Source organism: Dreissena polymorpha, chromosome 4 (assembly GCF_020536995.1).
Source record: "Dreissena polymorpha isolate Duluth1 chromosome 4, UMN_Dpol_1.0, whole genome shotgun sequence".
In the NCBI taxonomy this organism is placed as follows: domain Eukaryota; kingdom Metazoa; phylum Mollusca; class Bivalvia; order Myida; family Dreissenidae; genus Dreissena; species Dreissena polymorpha.
Window position 1 is genome coordinate 27,805,840 of NC_068358.1, and position 18,807 is coordinate 27,824,646.

General features: G+C 40.8%; 2 protein-coding genes across 3 annotated transcripts in view; one reads left to right on the forward strand and one right to left on the reverse strand.

Annotated features, from left to right (window-relative positions):
• LOC127878309 (uncharacterized) overlaps nt 1-2,928 on the forward strand; it is a 157,697-nt gene extending 154,769 nt beyond the window's left edge. Inside the window, exon 85 of the mRNA XM_052424831.1 lies at nt 2,715-2,928. Within this exon, the coding sequence (XP_052280791.1) occupies nt 2,715-2,761 (47 nt within the window). The 3' untranslated portion in view covers nt 2,762-2,928. The remainder of the gene's footprint in view (nt 1-2,714) is intronic.
• Nucleotides 2,929-4,782: 1,854 nt separating this feature from the next.
• On the reverse strand, nt 4,783-17,766 carry LOC127876862 (uncharacterized). Of its 2 annotated transcripts, none has more exons than XM_052422357.1 (8): nt 17,610-17,766; nt 12,090-12,223; nt 10,730-10,835; nt 9,829-9,990; nt 9,284-9,408; nt 8,546-8,610; nt 7,676-7,801; nt 4,783-5,795 (listed from the first exon to the last, which is right to left on the reverse strand). In XM_052422357.1, exons 1-8 carry the CDS (start codon nt 17,656-17,658, stop codon nt 5,483-5,485), a joined length of 1,080 nt encoding a protein of 359 aa, XP_052278317.1. In that variant the 5' UTR covers nt 17,659-17,766; the 3' UTR covers nt 4,783-5,482. The 2 variants fall into 2 exon arrangements, with proteins under 2 accessions (XP_052278317.1, XP_052278318.1); XM_052422358.1 differs by having other exon boundaries at nt 4,783-4,937; nt 17,610-17,764.
• Between the last annotated feature and the right edge of the window lie 1,041 nt (nt 17,767-18,807).

The window sequence follows — 18,807 nt, forward strand, 5'->3', positions numbered from 1 at the left end:
GGTACTTTACGCTGATCTTGGACGGTACTTTACGCTGATCTGGGACGGTACTTTACGCTGATCTTGGACGGTACTTTACGCTGATCTGGGAAGGTACTTTACGCTGATCTGGGACGGTACTTTACGCTGATCTTGGACGGTACTTTACGCTGGTCTGGGACGGTACTTTACGCTGATCTGGGACGGTACTTTACGCTGATCTGGGACGGTACTTTACGCTGATCTGGGACGGTACTTTACGCTGATCTGGGACGGAACTTGACGCTGATCTGAGACGGTACTTTACGCTGATCTGGGGAGGTACTTAACGCTGATCTTGGACGGTACTTTTCGCTGATCTGGGACGGTACTTTACGCTGATTTGGGAAGGTACTTTACGCTGATCTGGGACGGTACTTTACGCTGATCTGGGACGGTACTTTACGCTGATCTGGGAAGGTACTTTACGCTGATCTGGGACGGTACTTTACGCTGATCTGGGACGGTACTTTACGCTGATCTGGGACGGTACTTTACGCTGATCTTGGACGGTACTTTACGCTGATCTGGGACGGAACTTGACGCTGATCTGAGACGGTACTTTACGCTGATCTGGGAAGGTACTTTACGCTGATCTTGGACGGTACTTTTCGCTGATCTGGGACGGTACTTTACGCTGATTTGGGACGGTACTTTACGCTGATCTGGGACGGTACTTTACGCTGATCTGGGACGGTACTTTACGCTGATCTGGGAAGGTACTTTACGCTGATCTGGGACGGTACTTTACGCTGATCTGGGACGGTACTTTACGCTGATTTGGGACGGTACTTTACGCTGATCTGGGACGGTACTTTACGCTGATCTGGGACGGTACTTCACCCTGATCTGGGACGGTACTTTACGCTGATCTGGGACGGTACTTTACGCACATGCATTAAGCCCGGTTTTCCCAGAGTGAGGCTTACATGTTTACTCCAAAAATTTTGGAGCCTCCACCCCCCACTATTATGAGGTTCAAATTCAATCTCACCCCTTTAAAAATCTTCAAAATCACATACCATATCAACAGGTCTTTAAATGAAAATTATATCGGTACGCAAAAGAGATTTTGTAAAATAAAATCCAGAGTGCATGTTGAAATTGTGTAAATGCATCCCAAACTCGATAATGATGGTACACTATTGATAAGCCGCGTTCTGGAAAATACGGGCTTATTGACTGAGCGTAACGTTTTAATCCAGATTATCCCGCGTATACCGCACAGGCTAATCATGGACGACACTTTCTGCTTGTATCATGCCCCCTCCCCCCCCCCCCTTTCGAAGAAGAGGGAGTATAATGTTTTGCTGGCTGTAGGTCGGTCTGTCTGTCGGTCTTTCGGTATACCACTTCGTTTCCGATCAATAACTCGTCAACGAATTGACTGATTTGCTTTATACTTCACATGTGCATTTGCCTTAGGCAGTAGATGACCCCTATTGAAATTGGGTCAATAGGTCAAATGTCACTTTCATTATAAGTGTGAAAATCGTTTCCGATCAATAACTCATGAAAGAATTGACAGATTGGCTTGATGATTCACATGTGCATTGAACTTTGACAGCATACTATCCCTATTGAAATGAGGGTCACTTGGTCAAAGGTCAAGGTCATTGTCATTGTCATAATAAGTGTGAAAATCGTTTCCGATTAAAAACTCGTCGACAAATTGACCGATTGGCTTGATAATTCACATGTGCATTGGCCTTGGACAGTAGATGAACCCTATTGAAATTTGAGTCACTAGGTCAAAGGTCAAGGTCACTGTCACAATAAGTGTGAAAATTGTATCCGATCAATAACCTGTCAACGACGAATTGAACGATTGGCACGATATTTCACATGTGCATTGACCTTGAACAATAGATGACCCCTAAAGCCTTGTTTGGGGGGGGGGGGCATGTGACTCACATGACCCCGACCGTTCAATTGTTCATTTAAAGACTCACCTTTGCGAACATTCAGTTTAGGCGGAAAGTGTATTTTGATATGCAAGATTACTTATGCAATGAGAGTAACAAATCGTGTCAAACCTGTTTATAATTTAAAGGCTACGTCGGAAGAAGCAAAGTGTTATGGCCTCCTATTGATTACGTTTTGTGGCGGTTACTGTAAAATCCTTTTTTTTCGGTTATTTTCTGGGTTGACCGATCCATCGGAAAATTTGATTTCAATTTGTTCTCTTTTTATGCCCTCTGTAGGGTGGCATATAGCATTTGAACTGACTGTCCGTCCGTCTGTCTGTCCGAAAACTTTAACATTGGCCATAACTTTTGCAATATTGAAGATAGCAACTTGATAATTGGCATGCATGTATCTCATGGAGCTGCACATTTTGAGTGGTGAAAGGTCAAGGTCATCATTCAAGGTCAAAGGTAAAAAAATACAATCCAAGGGAAGTAATAAGATTTAAAAGGGAGAAAATTTCTTAACCTGCCCAATGATATATTGAAATTTTCTTTAAAAGCGGCGCAATAAGGGGCATTGTGTTTCTGACAAACACGTCTCTTGTTTTTCTCAAAGTCAGACATAAGCGAATTAACGTGTCCAAGAAAAGTCTCCTTTAAACCACGATATTTAATACCTGCGATATAAATGATTTTCCGAAAAATAATTACCAGAAAGCTAAAGTAAAATAACAAAAGATTGCTTTACGTTTCATTTTGCGTTTTAACTATCACTTTTTGTTGCAGAATCTGTCCCAGCGGACGCGTTCACAGCAACAGGAAAACGGAAGTAAATATACAAATTCGCACATGCGCGGTACAGGACTTCGAAGTCGCTCTATGGACACGAATATAAATGTTGTAGTTTGCAATTAATACTGTAAAGTCTAAACGTATTTATGTTGTTATTGTGTATCGTTTGTATGACATGTTTGTGTCCGAATGATGGTATTTAAATGTTCAGTGTGTTACTTTGATTAATTTACCTCTTGCTCGTCTTGAGTCACGCCGGATCAGATTAATTGCAAACATATATCTTACAGCATTTTATAGTATTTCAAAGCGTATCGTGTTAAATACTCTCTTGGAAAAATAACTGGTTGATCGTATTCATTTTGATTCGTAACATTTCATCACTGCGTCACTGATCAGCATTATACACCAACAAGCACGCATGTGTTAAAATAATAATGCGTAATATCGCTACTGAAAGACAATTTGGGTTTCGTGTCTCCAATGGTCAATTTTACGCCGAATTAACAAGACACAATATGTGAATCGTCATTAAGAATGAAGTCACAACTACAATGATCGAATTATGCACGTTCTTTCTCATCAATAGTACCCATGCATTGTCTTAAACAATGCTTCAATAAAAAAAAAAGATGTCAGTCGTCAAACATATGACGCTCCATGTTTGAAGAACGGGTATTAAATTACCGTGGTCGACTTGATTAAATGCCTTTTATCAATCAATCCACTGATATTATCGATCAATCTTTAATGTATCTAGGCAATCCAATGTCGTGATTAGGCTGTCTAAAAACCGAATCAGTTCACTACCGTAATGAAGAAGGCTTAAAGTATCGAAACCAGTTCATCGCCGTGATTAAAAATGCTTGAAGTATCAAAACAACTATTTCACTGCAGTAGTTAAGCTGTCTTAATGTATATGACTACTCCATTACTGTAGTAAAGCTGTCTAAATGTGTACGACTAGTCCACTGCAGTAGCTAAGCTCTCTAAATGTAAATAAATAGTCTTATTCTGTTTTTAAGCTGTCTAAATGTATATGACTAGTCCACTGTTGTAGTTAAGCTGTCTAAATGTAAATAACTAGTCTTCTTCTGTAGTTTAGCTGTCTAAATGTATATAACTAGTCCACTACTGTAGTTAAGCTGTCTAAATGTTTATGACTAGACCACTACTGTAGTTAAGCTGTCTAATTGTAAATAACTAGTCCACTAATGTAGTTAAGCTGTCTTAATGTATATAACTACTTTATTACTGTAGTTAAGCTGTCTAAATGTATATAGCTAGTCCACTGATGTAGTTAAGCTGTCAAAATGTAAATAAATAGTCTTCTTCTGTAGTTAAGCTGTCTTAATGTATATAACTAATCTTCTACTGAAGTTAAGTTGTCTTAATGTATATTACTAGTCCACTGCTGTAGTTAAGTTGTCAAAATGTAAAAAACTAGTCTTCATTTGTAGTTAGGCTGTCTAAATGTATATTTCTAGTCCACTGCTGTAGTTAAGCTGTCTAAATTTAAATAACTAGTCTTCTTCTGTAGTTAAGCTGTCTAAATGTACATAACTAGTCCACTACTGTAGTTAAGCTTTCTAAATGTATATGACTAGTCCACTGCTGTAGTTAAGTTGTCTAAATGTAAATAACTAGTCCACTATTGTTGTTGAGCTGTCTACATGTATATGACTAGACCACTACTGTAGTTAATCAGTCTCAATGTATCTTACTAGTCCACTGTCCCGTATAATCAGTCTTAATGTATCTAACTAGTCCACTGTCCCGTATAAGCAGTCTTAATGTATCTAACTAGTCCACTGTCCCGTATAATCAGTCTTAATGTATTTAACTAGTCCACTGTCGTGAATAAGCGGTTTCAATGTATCTAACAAGTCCACTGTGCGATAACAAAAATGTATTAAAATATTACAAAGTGAAATTATATTAGTACTTTTCTAAATGGCATAAATTTGTAAATGACGTGATTAAGACATCTAAACAAACCTGAAACCACCACGATTCCGTCGAACTATGCGTAATTTACAAAAAAGACGAATAAACACAAAACATTTATATTATAAATTTATTTAAAGCAATGCCTCGGCGATTATGTTCTAAGTAAATAGTTGGTACACATGTTATGTGAATGATGCGAATCGCTGGGCGAGAGATCACGTGACTCACTTCTAGAAGGCCATTCCCGCTAGGCTGCTCTGGCCGCGTCTGCAAACAAACATCATCAGCACCATCATAGTCCACATTATACAAGAACAATATCTTACTAAAAGAACCACAACTGTCACAAAACAAAAAAACAACATTCTTTCAATTATATATATATATATATCAAAGTTGAACAGGCTTTCAAGAAAAAATAATATATCAGTGATGATCGTTTAAGGCGAAAAGCACTGCCGGAGAATGCCAGCTAGCTTGTCCGTTTCGATCGGCCACTGTAATGGCTGCAAATGTCCCAGGCTCGCACTCAAAGCGCAATAAAATGCTTAAAGGCAGACAATTCGCCACACCACCATTGCTGAAGAAAGGTTTTAGGGTAACGCTCAGATTAAATGCGTGACTTTTAAAGAACGATGCACGTTGGTTGACTGAAACGTTTGTAACACATTCGTAGCGCAAATTTAAACACGGTTGCAATAATGTCCAGCGTGGTGAATGCAGTTTTCATCGCTTTTCTGTTTGCTCTGTACAACTAAAAACTCAATGATGAAAAACTAATGAATTCGTTCGCTATGTTTCTGTTGCCATGGTTACATAAGCGGTCTAGCCGCTTGGTTCTGCGTGCGCATCTGCTCTCGTCGCTGCTTTATGAAAGCGATGAACTCGGGTGATGGAGGAGCTCCGGCCGGGAGCTGGGCAGAGGTCAATTGAGCGGCCGGGGACTGGGGCGCCGAGGTCACAGGCTGAGGGGGTTGGGCTGGCGGCGTCTGCGGCTGTTGGAGGGAGTTGAGAAGCGCAAGAGTTTGGAGATTGCTACTTCCGCCACCTCCTTGCATCATTCTCATCATAGCGAGCTGCTGGGCCATGTCGTTGCCTGTTGCGCTGTTTCCGCCGGTGCGGCCCCTGTTGACAAAGAAAGCATGCGCTGAGTTAGTGGTGTGTAACCCAACGCAAGTTATATATAGGTACTGTATTGAAGAAATGTCAAGTGTCGGCTAAGTACACAGTGTAGTGTACTTCTCTTCGTTTCTGTTTGATGTATATGGATTGCGAAACAAACGCAGGATGTGTGCATGAATTACGTTTGATATTCATGTGTTTTATGCCATATGTTAATGTAGTATTAAAACATGTAAACATTGGACACAAGTTTCCGTTAGTATCTCATATTTTACCCACGAAATCAACGAAAACAAACCCAAGAACCATGATGCCTTTACGGTATTAGATTCGAAAAGTCTTAAGTCATAACTGACTCGTGTCCACATTTATGAGAGTCGATCTGATTTTGTCTATGTACATTTTGACTTTAACATTGTAAAATCGAGTCAAAATGTATATCGCAGAAAATCCTAGAGTCAATGTTCCAAAGCCCCGTATATTACACATTATAAACAATCAACACACACACACACACACATGTGTGCCAGTCGTCGTCGTATTTATTCACAGATACAAACGTGGTTATTTAAAACTTGATAATATTATTATGGCGTAGTTATCTCATAACATTAATATTTCCTGTTCTCTTGAAACAAATTGTTGTTGGTACTTGCGTTGGATTTTGAAATACAGCGGAGCGCTTGCATGCGATGATGTACATTGTTACATGATAGGTTAGTGATTGCAAATGCAGTAAATGCTAAACGCGATCGAAAAAATGGCAGCGGTAAATGGCAGAGCAAAAGCGGTATGAGACCGATTCCACTAAGAGACCATGCAATCCTGAAACCAAAGTACCATGCAAATGAGTGGTGTTTATAATATGGTTACATTTCTAAAATTGTTGGTTGCTTTAGTGGTATCTAGAATGCGCTCAACTATCAACAGTGAAGGTTGTATTGAAACAAGTAGGTCTCTTAATTAAACTAAACTCCCCACAGCGGTGCGATTTTGAATTAGTTGTACTCTCGAATGGACTAAACTTTCCACAGAATGGAGTGTTTCATAATACTTTTAACTTGGAGTCAGCAAACGTTCTTAACTTCTCATATTTTAGGAAATGTTAGAAAAAAAATTGGATTCCCCTAATAGTCTAAACACTCTGTGCGGACTGTACTAGCTATTCTGGGAGGACACATTACGCTCTGTGGGGACTGTACTAGCTATTCTGGGAGGACACATTACGCTCTGTGCGGACTGTACTAGCTATTCTGGGAGGACACATTACACTCTGTGCGGACTGTACTAGCTATTCAGGAAGGACACATTACACTCTGTGCGGACTGTACTAGCTATTCTGGGTGGACACATTACGCTCTGTGCGGACTGTACTAGCTATTCTGGGAGGACACATTACACTCTGTGCGGACTGTACAAGCTATTCTGGGAGGACACATTACACTCTGTGCGGACTGTACTAGCTATTCTGGGAGGACACATTACACTCTGTGCGGACTGTACTAGCTATTCTGGGAGGACACATTACACTCTGTGCGGACTGTACTAGCTATTCTGGGAGGACACATTACGCTCTGTGCGGACTGTACTAGCTATTCAGGAAGGACACATTACACTCTGTGCGGACTGTACTAGCTTTTCTGGGAGGACACATTACACTCTGTGCAGACTGCACTAGCTATTCAGGAAGGACACATTACACTCTGTGCGGACTGTACTAGCTATTCTGGGAGGACACATTACGCTCTGTGCGGACTGTACTAGCTATTCTGGGGGGACACATTACGCTCTGTGCGGACTGTACTAGCTATTCTGGGAGGACACATTACGCTCTCGCATTCATCACCATTTTCCCAGAGTCTTACTTCGATACAAGTCCTTACCTTCGAGATTGAAAAAGGTTGAACAGTGACTGCTGGCTGCTGTCGAGCCTGCAGCGAGGGCAGCCGCGGCACACGTAGAAGCTCTCGGGGCTGAACGGGATCTCTGTGGCCTCGCACATCGGGAACCTGCAACGGAACCGGAAAAAAAATCAAGCTAGAATTTTGTCACAACCGGAACCGGAAAAACGCCAAACTTTGTCATAACCGGAATCGGAAATACGCCACAAACGTGACTATCACTCTCGGACCGTTTTGTCAACCATGTCCGATTGTAAATCTCTGGAACGCTTAGAATAAAGGAAGGGTTTTGCTCATACAACGCTGTATGGTGATGCCTTGTTTCAATTTTCGATATAGAAACTTATTCCTCTCCACATAACATTTCATTCGGACACCCTGACTGACCGACAAACCGACCGACCGACCGACACAGTGATTTATATCTCACACTATCTAACCTCGGTCGTAGGGGTATACAAGATGAGATTACGTTCTTTAAGGAATGAAACGACAAAGTATATACTTTTATACATCATATTTAAAGATGATATGCTTATCAAAGTATTATAAGGGCCTCGTTCTTTGAAAACTGGGCCTAATACATGAGTGTAAAACTGTCGTCCCAGATTATCATTTGCAGTCTGCACAAGCTAATCATGAATAACATAACGCGGATTTTTGTTTAAAAAAAAAGACTTCCTTTAAACGGAAATTCCATAAAAGCGGAAAGCGTCGTCCCTGATTATTCTGTGTTGACTGCAGAGAAAAATCTGGGTCAACTATTTATATTAGTGCATTAAACCCAGTTTCCCAGTATATGTCCAAGAAGAGGCTGTTCAGAACCATGGTGGAAAATAAATTCGAGCTTACCTGCAGCCGGTGGGGGCGGGACACATGGAGTTGAGCATGAACATCATTTGGGGCTCAGTGATACCCTGAAAGTGACAAAAACATGTATAAGAACCGCACATCACTCGCTGCACTAACATATATGGTTATAAGAACCGCATCTCCCGCTAAACAAACATGTACAAAGAATAATAAGAAAAGTCAAGCATTTAGTAAAAAAGCCTATAGTCAAAAGAACCGCCAGGTACTCAGTTGAACAACCTGTAGTTATATAAGAACCGCAAAGTTTTTATGTAAAAAACATGTAATCTGCCGGTGCGGACTATACGAGCGGGACGGGACCTACCATGGCACCGTGATAGTGCGGGCAATATACGCGGGGCATAACCTTCCATGCAACCGTCGCGGTGCGAGCAATATGAGCGGGTAAAGACCTATCATGTAACCGTAACAGTGGGGGCAATATAGGCGGGGCATAACCTTCCATGCAACCGTCGCGGTGCGGACAATACGAGCGGGACGGGCCTACCATGGCACCGTGATAGTGCGGGCAATATGAGCGGGGCATAACCTTCCATGCAACCGTCGCTGTGCGGACAATATGAGCGGGGAATGACCTTTCATGATACCGTGACAGTGCGGGCAATATACGCGGGGCATAACCTTCCATGCAACCGTCGCGACGCGGGCAATATGAGCGGGTAATGACCTATCATGATACCGTGACAGCGGGGGCAATATAAGCGGGGCATAACTTACCATGACACCGTCTCTCTCGAGCTGGACTCGGTCGAGAGGACTGGCCACTGCTTCCATGATCTTAGGCTGTAAACGATTCATGGTGAGGTACATCCAGATCTGTTCTTGTTGGGCTGGCGTGATGCCTGTAGAATAGATGTTACATCCAACTAAATAATTGAGTACTAGTATCCCTCTGTATTCTAAACGAAGGGCCTGTTCTAAAGAGTTCCTTTTCTCTTCTTGAACAAAAGCCATTTAACAATCTTTAACAGACATGTCTTCCGCGGTTATTTCTAATATTTTATTATTTTGAGGAATTCAAATCACATTGGTTGATGGGTGACTAAAACGAACTTTTGTGGTGGGTTTTGTTGTTTTTGGCTTTTTTTCGAAATAATGCTTTCAAAACACTGTTTTCTACCGTTGTCTGTATTCGATGGTTATTTATTTGCTTAGAAGTTGACAGACGTTATCGTTGAATTGCTATAATTAGAGAAGGAAAGATTGACCTTTAAAATCAAACCATTATACAATTTGCGTAGCCGATTTATATACAAACCTACCTGTGCCCATGTCTCCGAGCATTTCTGCGATTCGAGTTGCCATGGTGTTTCCCCCTTGCGTTTGGGTTTGACCTTGTCCTTGACCCTGACCTTGACCCTGACCCTGACCTTGGTTGTCGCTGAGCATGTTCATCATCATCATGTTGGTAAGCATATCGTTGCCTATTGGGGTCATATCAACAGTACAATGTGGGGGTCATATCAACATTACAATGTGGGTGTCATATCAACATTACAATATGGGGGTCACATCAACAGTACAATGTGGGGGTCATATCAACAGTACAATGTGGGGGTCATATCAACAGTACAATGTGGGGGTCATATCAACATTACAATGTGGGGTTCATATCAACATAACAATGTGGGTGTCATATCAACATTACAATATGGGGGTCACATCAACAGTACAATGTGGGGGTCATATCAACAGTACAATGTGGGGTCATATCAACAGTACAATGTGGGGGTCATATCAACAGTACAATTTTGGGATCATATCAACAGTACAATTTGATGGCATGGCCATATAAACATTATCGTATTAAAATTGAAATTAAGGGGATCATATCAACACTATAATTTGGCGATCATATCAACATTACAATTTGTGGATCATATCAAAATTACAAATTGGGAGTCATATAAACATTACAATTTGGGTGTCATGTCAACATTACAATTTGGGGGTCAAATACACATTGCAATATGGGTGTCATATCAACATTACGATTTTGGGGTCATATCAACATTACAAGTTGGGGATCATATCAACCTTACAATTTGGCAGTCATATCAACATTACAATTTTGGGGGCATATCAACATTACAATTTTGGAGTCATATCAACATTACAATTTTGGAGGCAGATCAACATCACAATTTGGGGTCATATCCATACCCATCATTCCGCCACCGCCGGCCCCGCTGAGCATTAACATCGTGGTGGGATCCATGCCGCCGGCACCGCCGCCTGCAGCTCCTCCGCCAGACATCTGGTTCATCATCTGGTGGAGACAAGAATAACTCACTTGGTAAAGCTTAACGGGTATAAAATTATCTGAGCTCCACTCTGTGGACAATGGGCTTACTGCATGCGTGTTTAAAGTCGACACAGATGAGCCTGTGGGGCTTACTGCATGCGTGTTAAAGGTCGACCCAGATGAGCCTGTGGGGCTTACTGCATGCGTGTTTAAAGTCGACACAGTTGAGTCTGTGGGGCTTACTGCATGCGTGTTTAAAGTCGACCCAGATGAGTCTGTGGGGCTTACTGCATGCGTGTTTAAAGTCGACCCAGATGAGTCTGTGGGGCTTACTGCATGCGTGTTTAAAGTCGACACAGATGAGTCTGTGGGGCTTACTGCATGTGTGTTAAAAGTCGACCCAGATGAGTCTGTGGGGCTTACTGCATGCGTGTTTAAAGTCGACCCAGATGAGCCTGTGGGGCTTACTGCATGCGTGTTAAAGGTCGACCCAGATGAGCCTGTGGGGCTTACTGCATGCGTGTTTAAAGTCGACCCAGATGAGCCTGTGGGGCTTACTACATGCGTGTTAAAGGTCGACCCAGATGAGCCTGTGGGGCTTACTGCATGCGTGTTTAAAGTCGACCCAGATGAGCCTGTGCAGTCCGCAGACAGTCGGTAGGTCGGTCGGATGGTCGGACCAAAACAATGTCTTTCCTTATAATGTCCTAAGAACGCTGAAACCTACCATCATCCTAATTAATGTGATGGTTGCTTTAAAGAAATAAACACGCCTATCGATTTTGAGGTTAAAGGTCAAGGTCATATGGGCTTTTTACGTGTCAAATGACTGAAATGATGTTCAAAATAGTTCAAATAAACTTACGGAAAAACGTCTATCTGGTACACACGGACGACATGTTACCGGGTACACACAGACGCATGTGACCGGGTACACACGGACGACATGTAACCGGGTACACACGGACGACATGTTACCGGGTACACACGGACGACATGTAACCGGGTACACACGGACGACATGTAACCGGGTACACACGGACGACATGTTACCGGGCACACACGGACGACATGTTACCGGGTACACACGGACGACATGCAACCGGGTACACACAGACGCATGTGACCGGGTACACACGGACGACATGTAACCGGGTACACACGGACGACATGTTACCGGGTACACACGGACGACATGTAACCGGGTACACACGGACGACATGTAACCGGGTACACACGGACGACATGTTATCGAAGACACACGGACGACATACGTACCTGCATTGTCATTAAATCCTGCATTTCCATTCCTCCCATTCCAAGAGCAGCCATGCCTCCCATACCCAAGCCCATGCTGCCAGCACCGCCTCTACCCAGCAGCGATAGCATCGCTGGGTTCATCTGTCCCAGCGCTGAAAACAAAGTGAGAAGTCCTTTGTAATCAAAATGATAATATTAAAGCGCTGAAAACAATTTGAGTAGTCCTTTTTAATCAAAATGATATATATTAAAGCGCTGAAAACAATGTGAGAAGTCATTTTTTAATTTAAATGATATGAAAGCGATGAAAACAAAGTGAGAAGTGTTTTTAAATCAAATTGGTACTTTTCAGGGCTAAAATACAGATCGGGATTTCTTTGATATATAATGAGCCTTGTTCTGTGTTATATTTGTTAAATGCATATGCGCAAAATGTTGCCCCAGATTAGTATGTGAAGTCCGAACAGCCTAATCAAGGACGACATTTTCCGCCGAAACCGAATTTTCGCTAAGAAGAGACTTGCTTTAAACGAACAATTCCGTAAAAGCGCATGGTGTTGTCCCTGATAACACTTTGTTGACTGCATAGGCTAATATGTGACGAGACTGTACGCGCGTGCATTAAGCACAGTATTCCCAGGTCGAGGCTTAATTAATTAATGAACAGAATGGTATATTCCGGGGCAGAAAACAAAGTGATCATTCCTAAATTAACAACACGTTCGCGTGAGCGCCTAAAAACAAATCGATGTCTCGGTTATACACCCATCTGGTGACTTTCGTCGATGAAAACTACGTGAAACTTCGTAAACAGAGAAACAATAGTTTAGCTTCCACTTCTGAAAACAAAGTGAGATTTGTTCATAGACAAAACATGATCGCCTTTCAAGCAAAAGAAAAAGTGAATTATCGGTTATAAACCACTGTTGTTGCTCGTAGCGCTTGAAACTTAATTATATTTATATATTAACCCATGTATGCCTAGCGTCTTAAAAAGGCATTGGCATACAGAGAAGACTCATATGAGACGCCGCGTTATGCGGCGTCTCATCAGGGTCAGCGCTGTTTGCTTAAAGGAATTTCTATTAGAAATATTCTTAATATAGAAATAAACATTCTGGACATCCCTAATTTTGGAAATAAATTGATCCAATTTAGAAGGATTGGAGAGTCCACTAGGCATAAATGGGTTGATTTGATTTATTATTAACAATTATGGTCGCTTTCGCCACTGAAAACAAACGAAATTACGTTAACGAACAAATATTGTCGCACACTGCACAGGAAAACGGTTTGATTTCGTTCAGGAACAAATATAATGTCTTCCATCAATAAGCTCAAAAACAAAGTGAGATGTCATTATTAAACAAATATTAATGCTCCGTCGCTGAAAACAAATGCAGCTTTTTTTGCAAGAAAATGTGTTTGCTTTCGCGCTGAACACATACCACTAGTTACACATGCAATCTGGAGGGAACACATACCACTAGTTACACATATAATTTGGAGAGAACACATACCACTAGTTACACATGTAATCTGGAGAGAAAAAACAAGTAAGCAGTTATGGCTCAGTAAAAAACGGAAAATAAATTGTTTTGAAATATGTCTATGCAATTTCCAATCTCGAGATTACAGTATACTAAATAATCGTGTCGTGAAGGCTAAATAATCGTGTCATGTAGGGCTGTACTCTCTAAAAAATATCATAGTTGACTCGAAAGCATGTTTTACACTTTAAACTGTTGTTCGGGTTTTATCTTTTGGAGATAGTGGTCGGACATGAAGAGGTGTACACTACTAAATCCCTGAACTATGATTAACTTAGAGACAACAGTTAAACATTGTGCACATTGAAAAAAAGGTTACACTCCACGAGAAAACGGCCGCAAAAGAAGTTGCTGAAACATTCGAGTTCTTTCTTGGTTTATACATGACATATCTTTTTATTGCTTAAATCGATTCAGCTTAAAATGGCCTGGAAGGAAAGGTATGGTTATGGGAATCTCTATGTGCAAAATGTTGCATGTATTTTCGCTTTAAGTTGTCGCTTTTACATTATATGGGAAAACTATTTAGTATATTATGTACACCGCGTACACGAAAAGCGTTGATTTGCGTGTAGCAAGCTGTCAATTACAGATGTCATGACGACAGTTTCTGTCTTTTCGCCTGTCATTGCAAAACAAAGCGCTCCATTGTGTTAACGCAGATATTAACGTCTTCATTAACGTCGATACATGTGATTATCTGCATAATGCTATCTTTGTGTGTCGCTCTGGAGGGCTGAGTCATTTATCATTTTATCATTTTATGATGCATATTCCGGTTCGTTTTTGTCGCATTTTGGTAATAAATTGCCGTCATTTTGTCACTGTCAGTAAAAATAAAATAAATTCAACGAGTTCCCGCGTGTACCATCATTAATTTGTGTAATGCTATTTCATATTTGTTAACATTTAAAGGGATCCTTTAATGGTTATTAATGCAAATATTGGAACTTAATAGCTACAGTAAAAACACTGGAATAAAGTTAAGGAAAGAGAAAAAACACAACTGGTCTCGAAAAACTGACCCTTGGAGTCAGTGTAACACTAAAACCAATCGGCCAACCGTGCTAATGCAGTGATTGGTTTATTTTATACTCCCTTGGAGTGAGTCTAACACTAAAACCAATCGGCCAACCGTGCTTATGCAGTGATTGGTTTATTTTATACAGGCCAACCGTGCTATTGCAGTGATCGGTTTATTTTATACAGGCCAACCGTGCTAACGCAGTGATTGGTTTATTTTACACAGGCCAACCGTGCTAAAGCAGTGATTGGTTTATTAACCGTGCTAATGCAGTGATTGGTTTATTTTATACCTTGGGGTCAGTCTAACACTAAAACCAATCGGCCAACCGTGCTAATGCAGTGATTGGTTTATTTTATACAGGCCAACCGTGCTAATGCAGTGATTGGTTTATTTCATACAGGCCAACCGTGCTAATGCAGTGATTGGTTTATTTGATACAATGCATAAACAATCCTCGTAATGTCACACAATATATAGAGGATATTCGTTGGATTCGATGCATTATCGATTTTATTTCACGAGTGATCATAGAAAATAGTATTTTCTCGAGTGGCGCAGTCACGAGTGGAAATATATATTTTCTATGATCACGAGTGAATTAAAACTGATATTCCACAGAATCCAACAAATTTTCTTTTTATTTTATGCTTTTTTCTCAGTTTATATACATTGTCAAGAGTTTAAGAATTTCGCTTGGATAATGACGTTTTTAGTCCAAAAATGGCGTCAATTCACAGTAAACAGTTAAATTATCGATAATTTTCACTGTTCATTCACGTATATGAGTCACTTCTATACAATTTTAATAGTTGTAGGGCCTAGTAAGTTCAATGTAAAGGGTAAAAGAAATATGAACAATGAGCCGATTGAAAGGGCTGAGTCTCGCTCTGTGAAAAGGGGGCTCACTGCTTATGCATAAAGTGTCGTCCCAGATTAACCTGTGCAGTCCACACGGACTAATAAGGGACGACACTTTCCGCCTAAACTGGATTTTTTCTAAGAAGATTCTTTCTTTGAACGAAAAAAAAATCATAAAAGCGAAAAGTGTAGTCCCTGATAAATCTGGGACGACATCTTACGGACATGTATTAAACCCCCTTTTCACAGAGCGAGGCTTAGCTCTTTCAACCCGCTCATTGTACCAAACTGCTTTGACCCTAACCCTTGGCTTAAATCGGCCCTAAAACTATGAAAAGTTTATAAAAGAGATTGAATGAGTCAGGTCCTGGGAAAACTGACATTATTGCATGTGTGTAAGTGTCGTTCTACATTAGCCTCTGCAGTCTGTGCTGTCCGCACAGGCTGAACGTGGACAACACATTTCACGTTTACTGGATTTCCTTTGAGAAGAGACATCCTTTAGACACAAATTAATTGAAAGCAGAAAGTGTCGTCCTGTATTAGCCTGTGCGGACAACATAGGCTAATCTGGAGCGACAATTTCGCAGTGCATCGAGCCATGTTTTCTCGAAGGTTGCTCCTTACAAACAATACGTTGATCAAATATTAGAATGTCACACAGAGATGTTTAACGGCTGATAAACAAACGAAGTTGATTGAAAAATATTGATTCTTGCGTTATCTGCGCATATATGAGCCGCGTTCTGAGAAAATTGGGCATAATGCATGTGCGTAAAGAGTCGTCCCAGATTAGCCTGTGCAGTCCGCACAGGCTAATCAGGGACGACACTTTACGCCTAAATTGGACTTTTGCTAAGAAGAGACTTCATTTAAACGAAAAATTTCATAAAAGCGGAAAGTGTCGGCCCTGATTAGCCTGTGCGGACTGCACATGCTAATCTGGGACGACACTTTACGCATATGCATTCTGTCCAGTTTTCACAGAACGCGGCCCATAATTTTGCACTTGCAATGAGAGCTTTATTTTACGATATTCCGCTCCGTATTCCGCTCGCCTTGTTCATCAACGCACTGTCGATAGATAATTATACAGTGTGTTGTGTAAGAGTTAAACTAAATTCGTGCGTTTAAGACAACACATATTTGAATACATACATTGAGTTTTAATTATCTAAAACCGTGAGACAAACTTAAAAAATACGAGTTATTACGAGGCAAGAAAATAAAATTGATACGTACAAAACATGAACAATTAGTTATTTTCAGTAATTCTATTTTTTTTTAATAATCACAGGAGAACATTTATCGTGTGTTTTAATTGCTTAAATTTAAGTCGTAAGATAAACATTATCGTAAGTTATCGTACAAAAAGTCCATGGAATATAAAAGTCGCATGGTTTATAATTTTGAAAAATGATATGTAAGAAAGAAGCCATGATTATTCGACCATTAATATTCCTTCATTTACTGATTGGACCGAATCAAGCATTTTCCACAAACACATCGGTAAGTGACCGACGAAACACCTCATGTTTCTAAATTCGGAATTCCACGAATTAACGTGTCAACGAAAAAGTATATTTTTTTTCATAAAAAACACGAAATTTACAGGCGACGAATATGAATGATTTAACAGTATTCTCAAGTGTCATTTGTTATGAAAAAATATTATTTGGCGGCTTAAATTTTAGCGCTTATTACAAAAAAAGAATGAGAATATTGTAAATAATTAATATTCGCGCATTTCTAAACCGCTCAAATAGGCGAAAAAGAATGTCCCTGAACAATAATTATAATTTAACAATATATTCTCATTTGGCCTTGCTCTGTGAAAAGTTGGTTCAATGCATGTGCGTAAAAATGCCGTCGCATAATAGCATGTTCAGTCTGAACAGGCTAATCAGGGACGACACTTCATTCTTGTATGATATTTAACGTTTAAAGAAAGTGTCTTCTTAGCAAAAATTGAGTTTAGACGGTTAGTTACGCCCCTGAATAGCCTGATTTATCTGGGACGACACTTTACGCGTATGCATTAAACCCCCTTTTCGCAGAGCAAGGCTAAATTATTTGTGAAGCCTCCAAATAGATCCCACTTACCATGCTGCGAGCATAAACCAAGCAGGAGTATGGCAATCGTCGTCTTCATCCTGTGAACGCAAGATCCCAACTGAGGAGCTCTCTCTAGCTGACGTACCGTCAGACATAAATACGTCGCCGTAACGTCAGTCGAGCACGACCTGTCAAACGCTGAGCGTAACGTGACAGCTCGCGGCGCTGCGGCACAATAGATAGTTCATATTTGATACAAATGCGTTTTTCGTGAAGCCGACAATTAATTCGGTGATATTAATAGATGGCCTCATGCGGTGGCAATCATTAATCATGAAACGCCGACTATCTCTGGAAGCCGCCGACTATCTCCGGAATACGCCGACTATCTCCGGAAAACGCCGTAAGATTTGTGTGCATGATACGACGAATTTCCGAGATACATTTGGAAAGCTGGGCTTGGCGCAAGTGCGTTAAGTATCAACCCAGATAAGCCTCATCTCTGATCACACTTTACCCGCATGCATTTAAACAAGCTTTCCTCGAACGATGCTGTTTAGGGAAGCGTGTTGAGACCTTGTGTACAGCAATAATTGGGCCAATTGCACTTTACCGGTACGTAAATAACGGAAAAGCGAACCCTAACCCTTACCCTAATCCGCAACACCTAACACCTTGAACGCAACACCTAATAATTATTTTAATCTTATATATATCCTAGTATCGGGGGCTACCGCCCCCAAACCCCCGCTTTGTTGATAGTGGTAAACAACTGCGAACCGGTAAAGTGCAATCTAGCCCAATAATTAACGATAATTACCGGAGGTTTCGTACGGTGTTTGGAGATATACCGGCAGATGAATTCCTTAAGTTTATGTCAAATATGAAATATTTGGGTTGTGCTCTATGAAAAAGGGGTTAATGCATGTCCGCTAAGTGCCGTCGCGATCAGCCTGTGCAGTCCGCAAAGGCTAATCAGGGAAGACACTTTCCCTTTTTATGATATGTTTCATTTCAAGAATTACTTACTAAATATAGTACAAACGTATCTACAATCATTGCGACTAACTCAAACCTCAGTAAATAAGTAACCAGGATAAATATACGTTTAGGTAATTAAGATATAAAACATACATATAAAAATTTACATGTTCCCTGTCTGCCTAACCCGATCCATGGACTATAGCCACAAGAGTCAATTCAAAGTCACTTCTTAGCAAAAATCAAGTTTAGGCGGAAAGTGTCG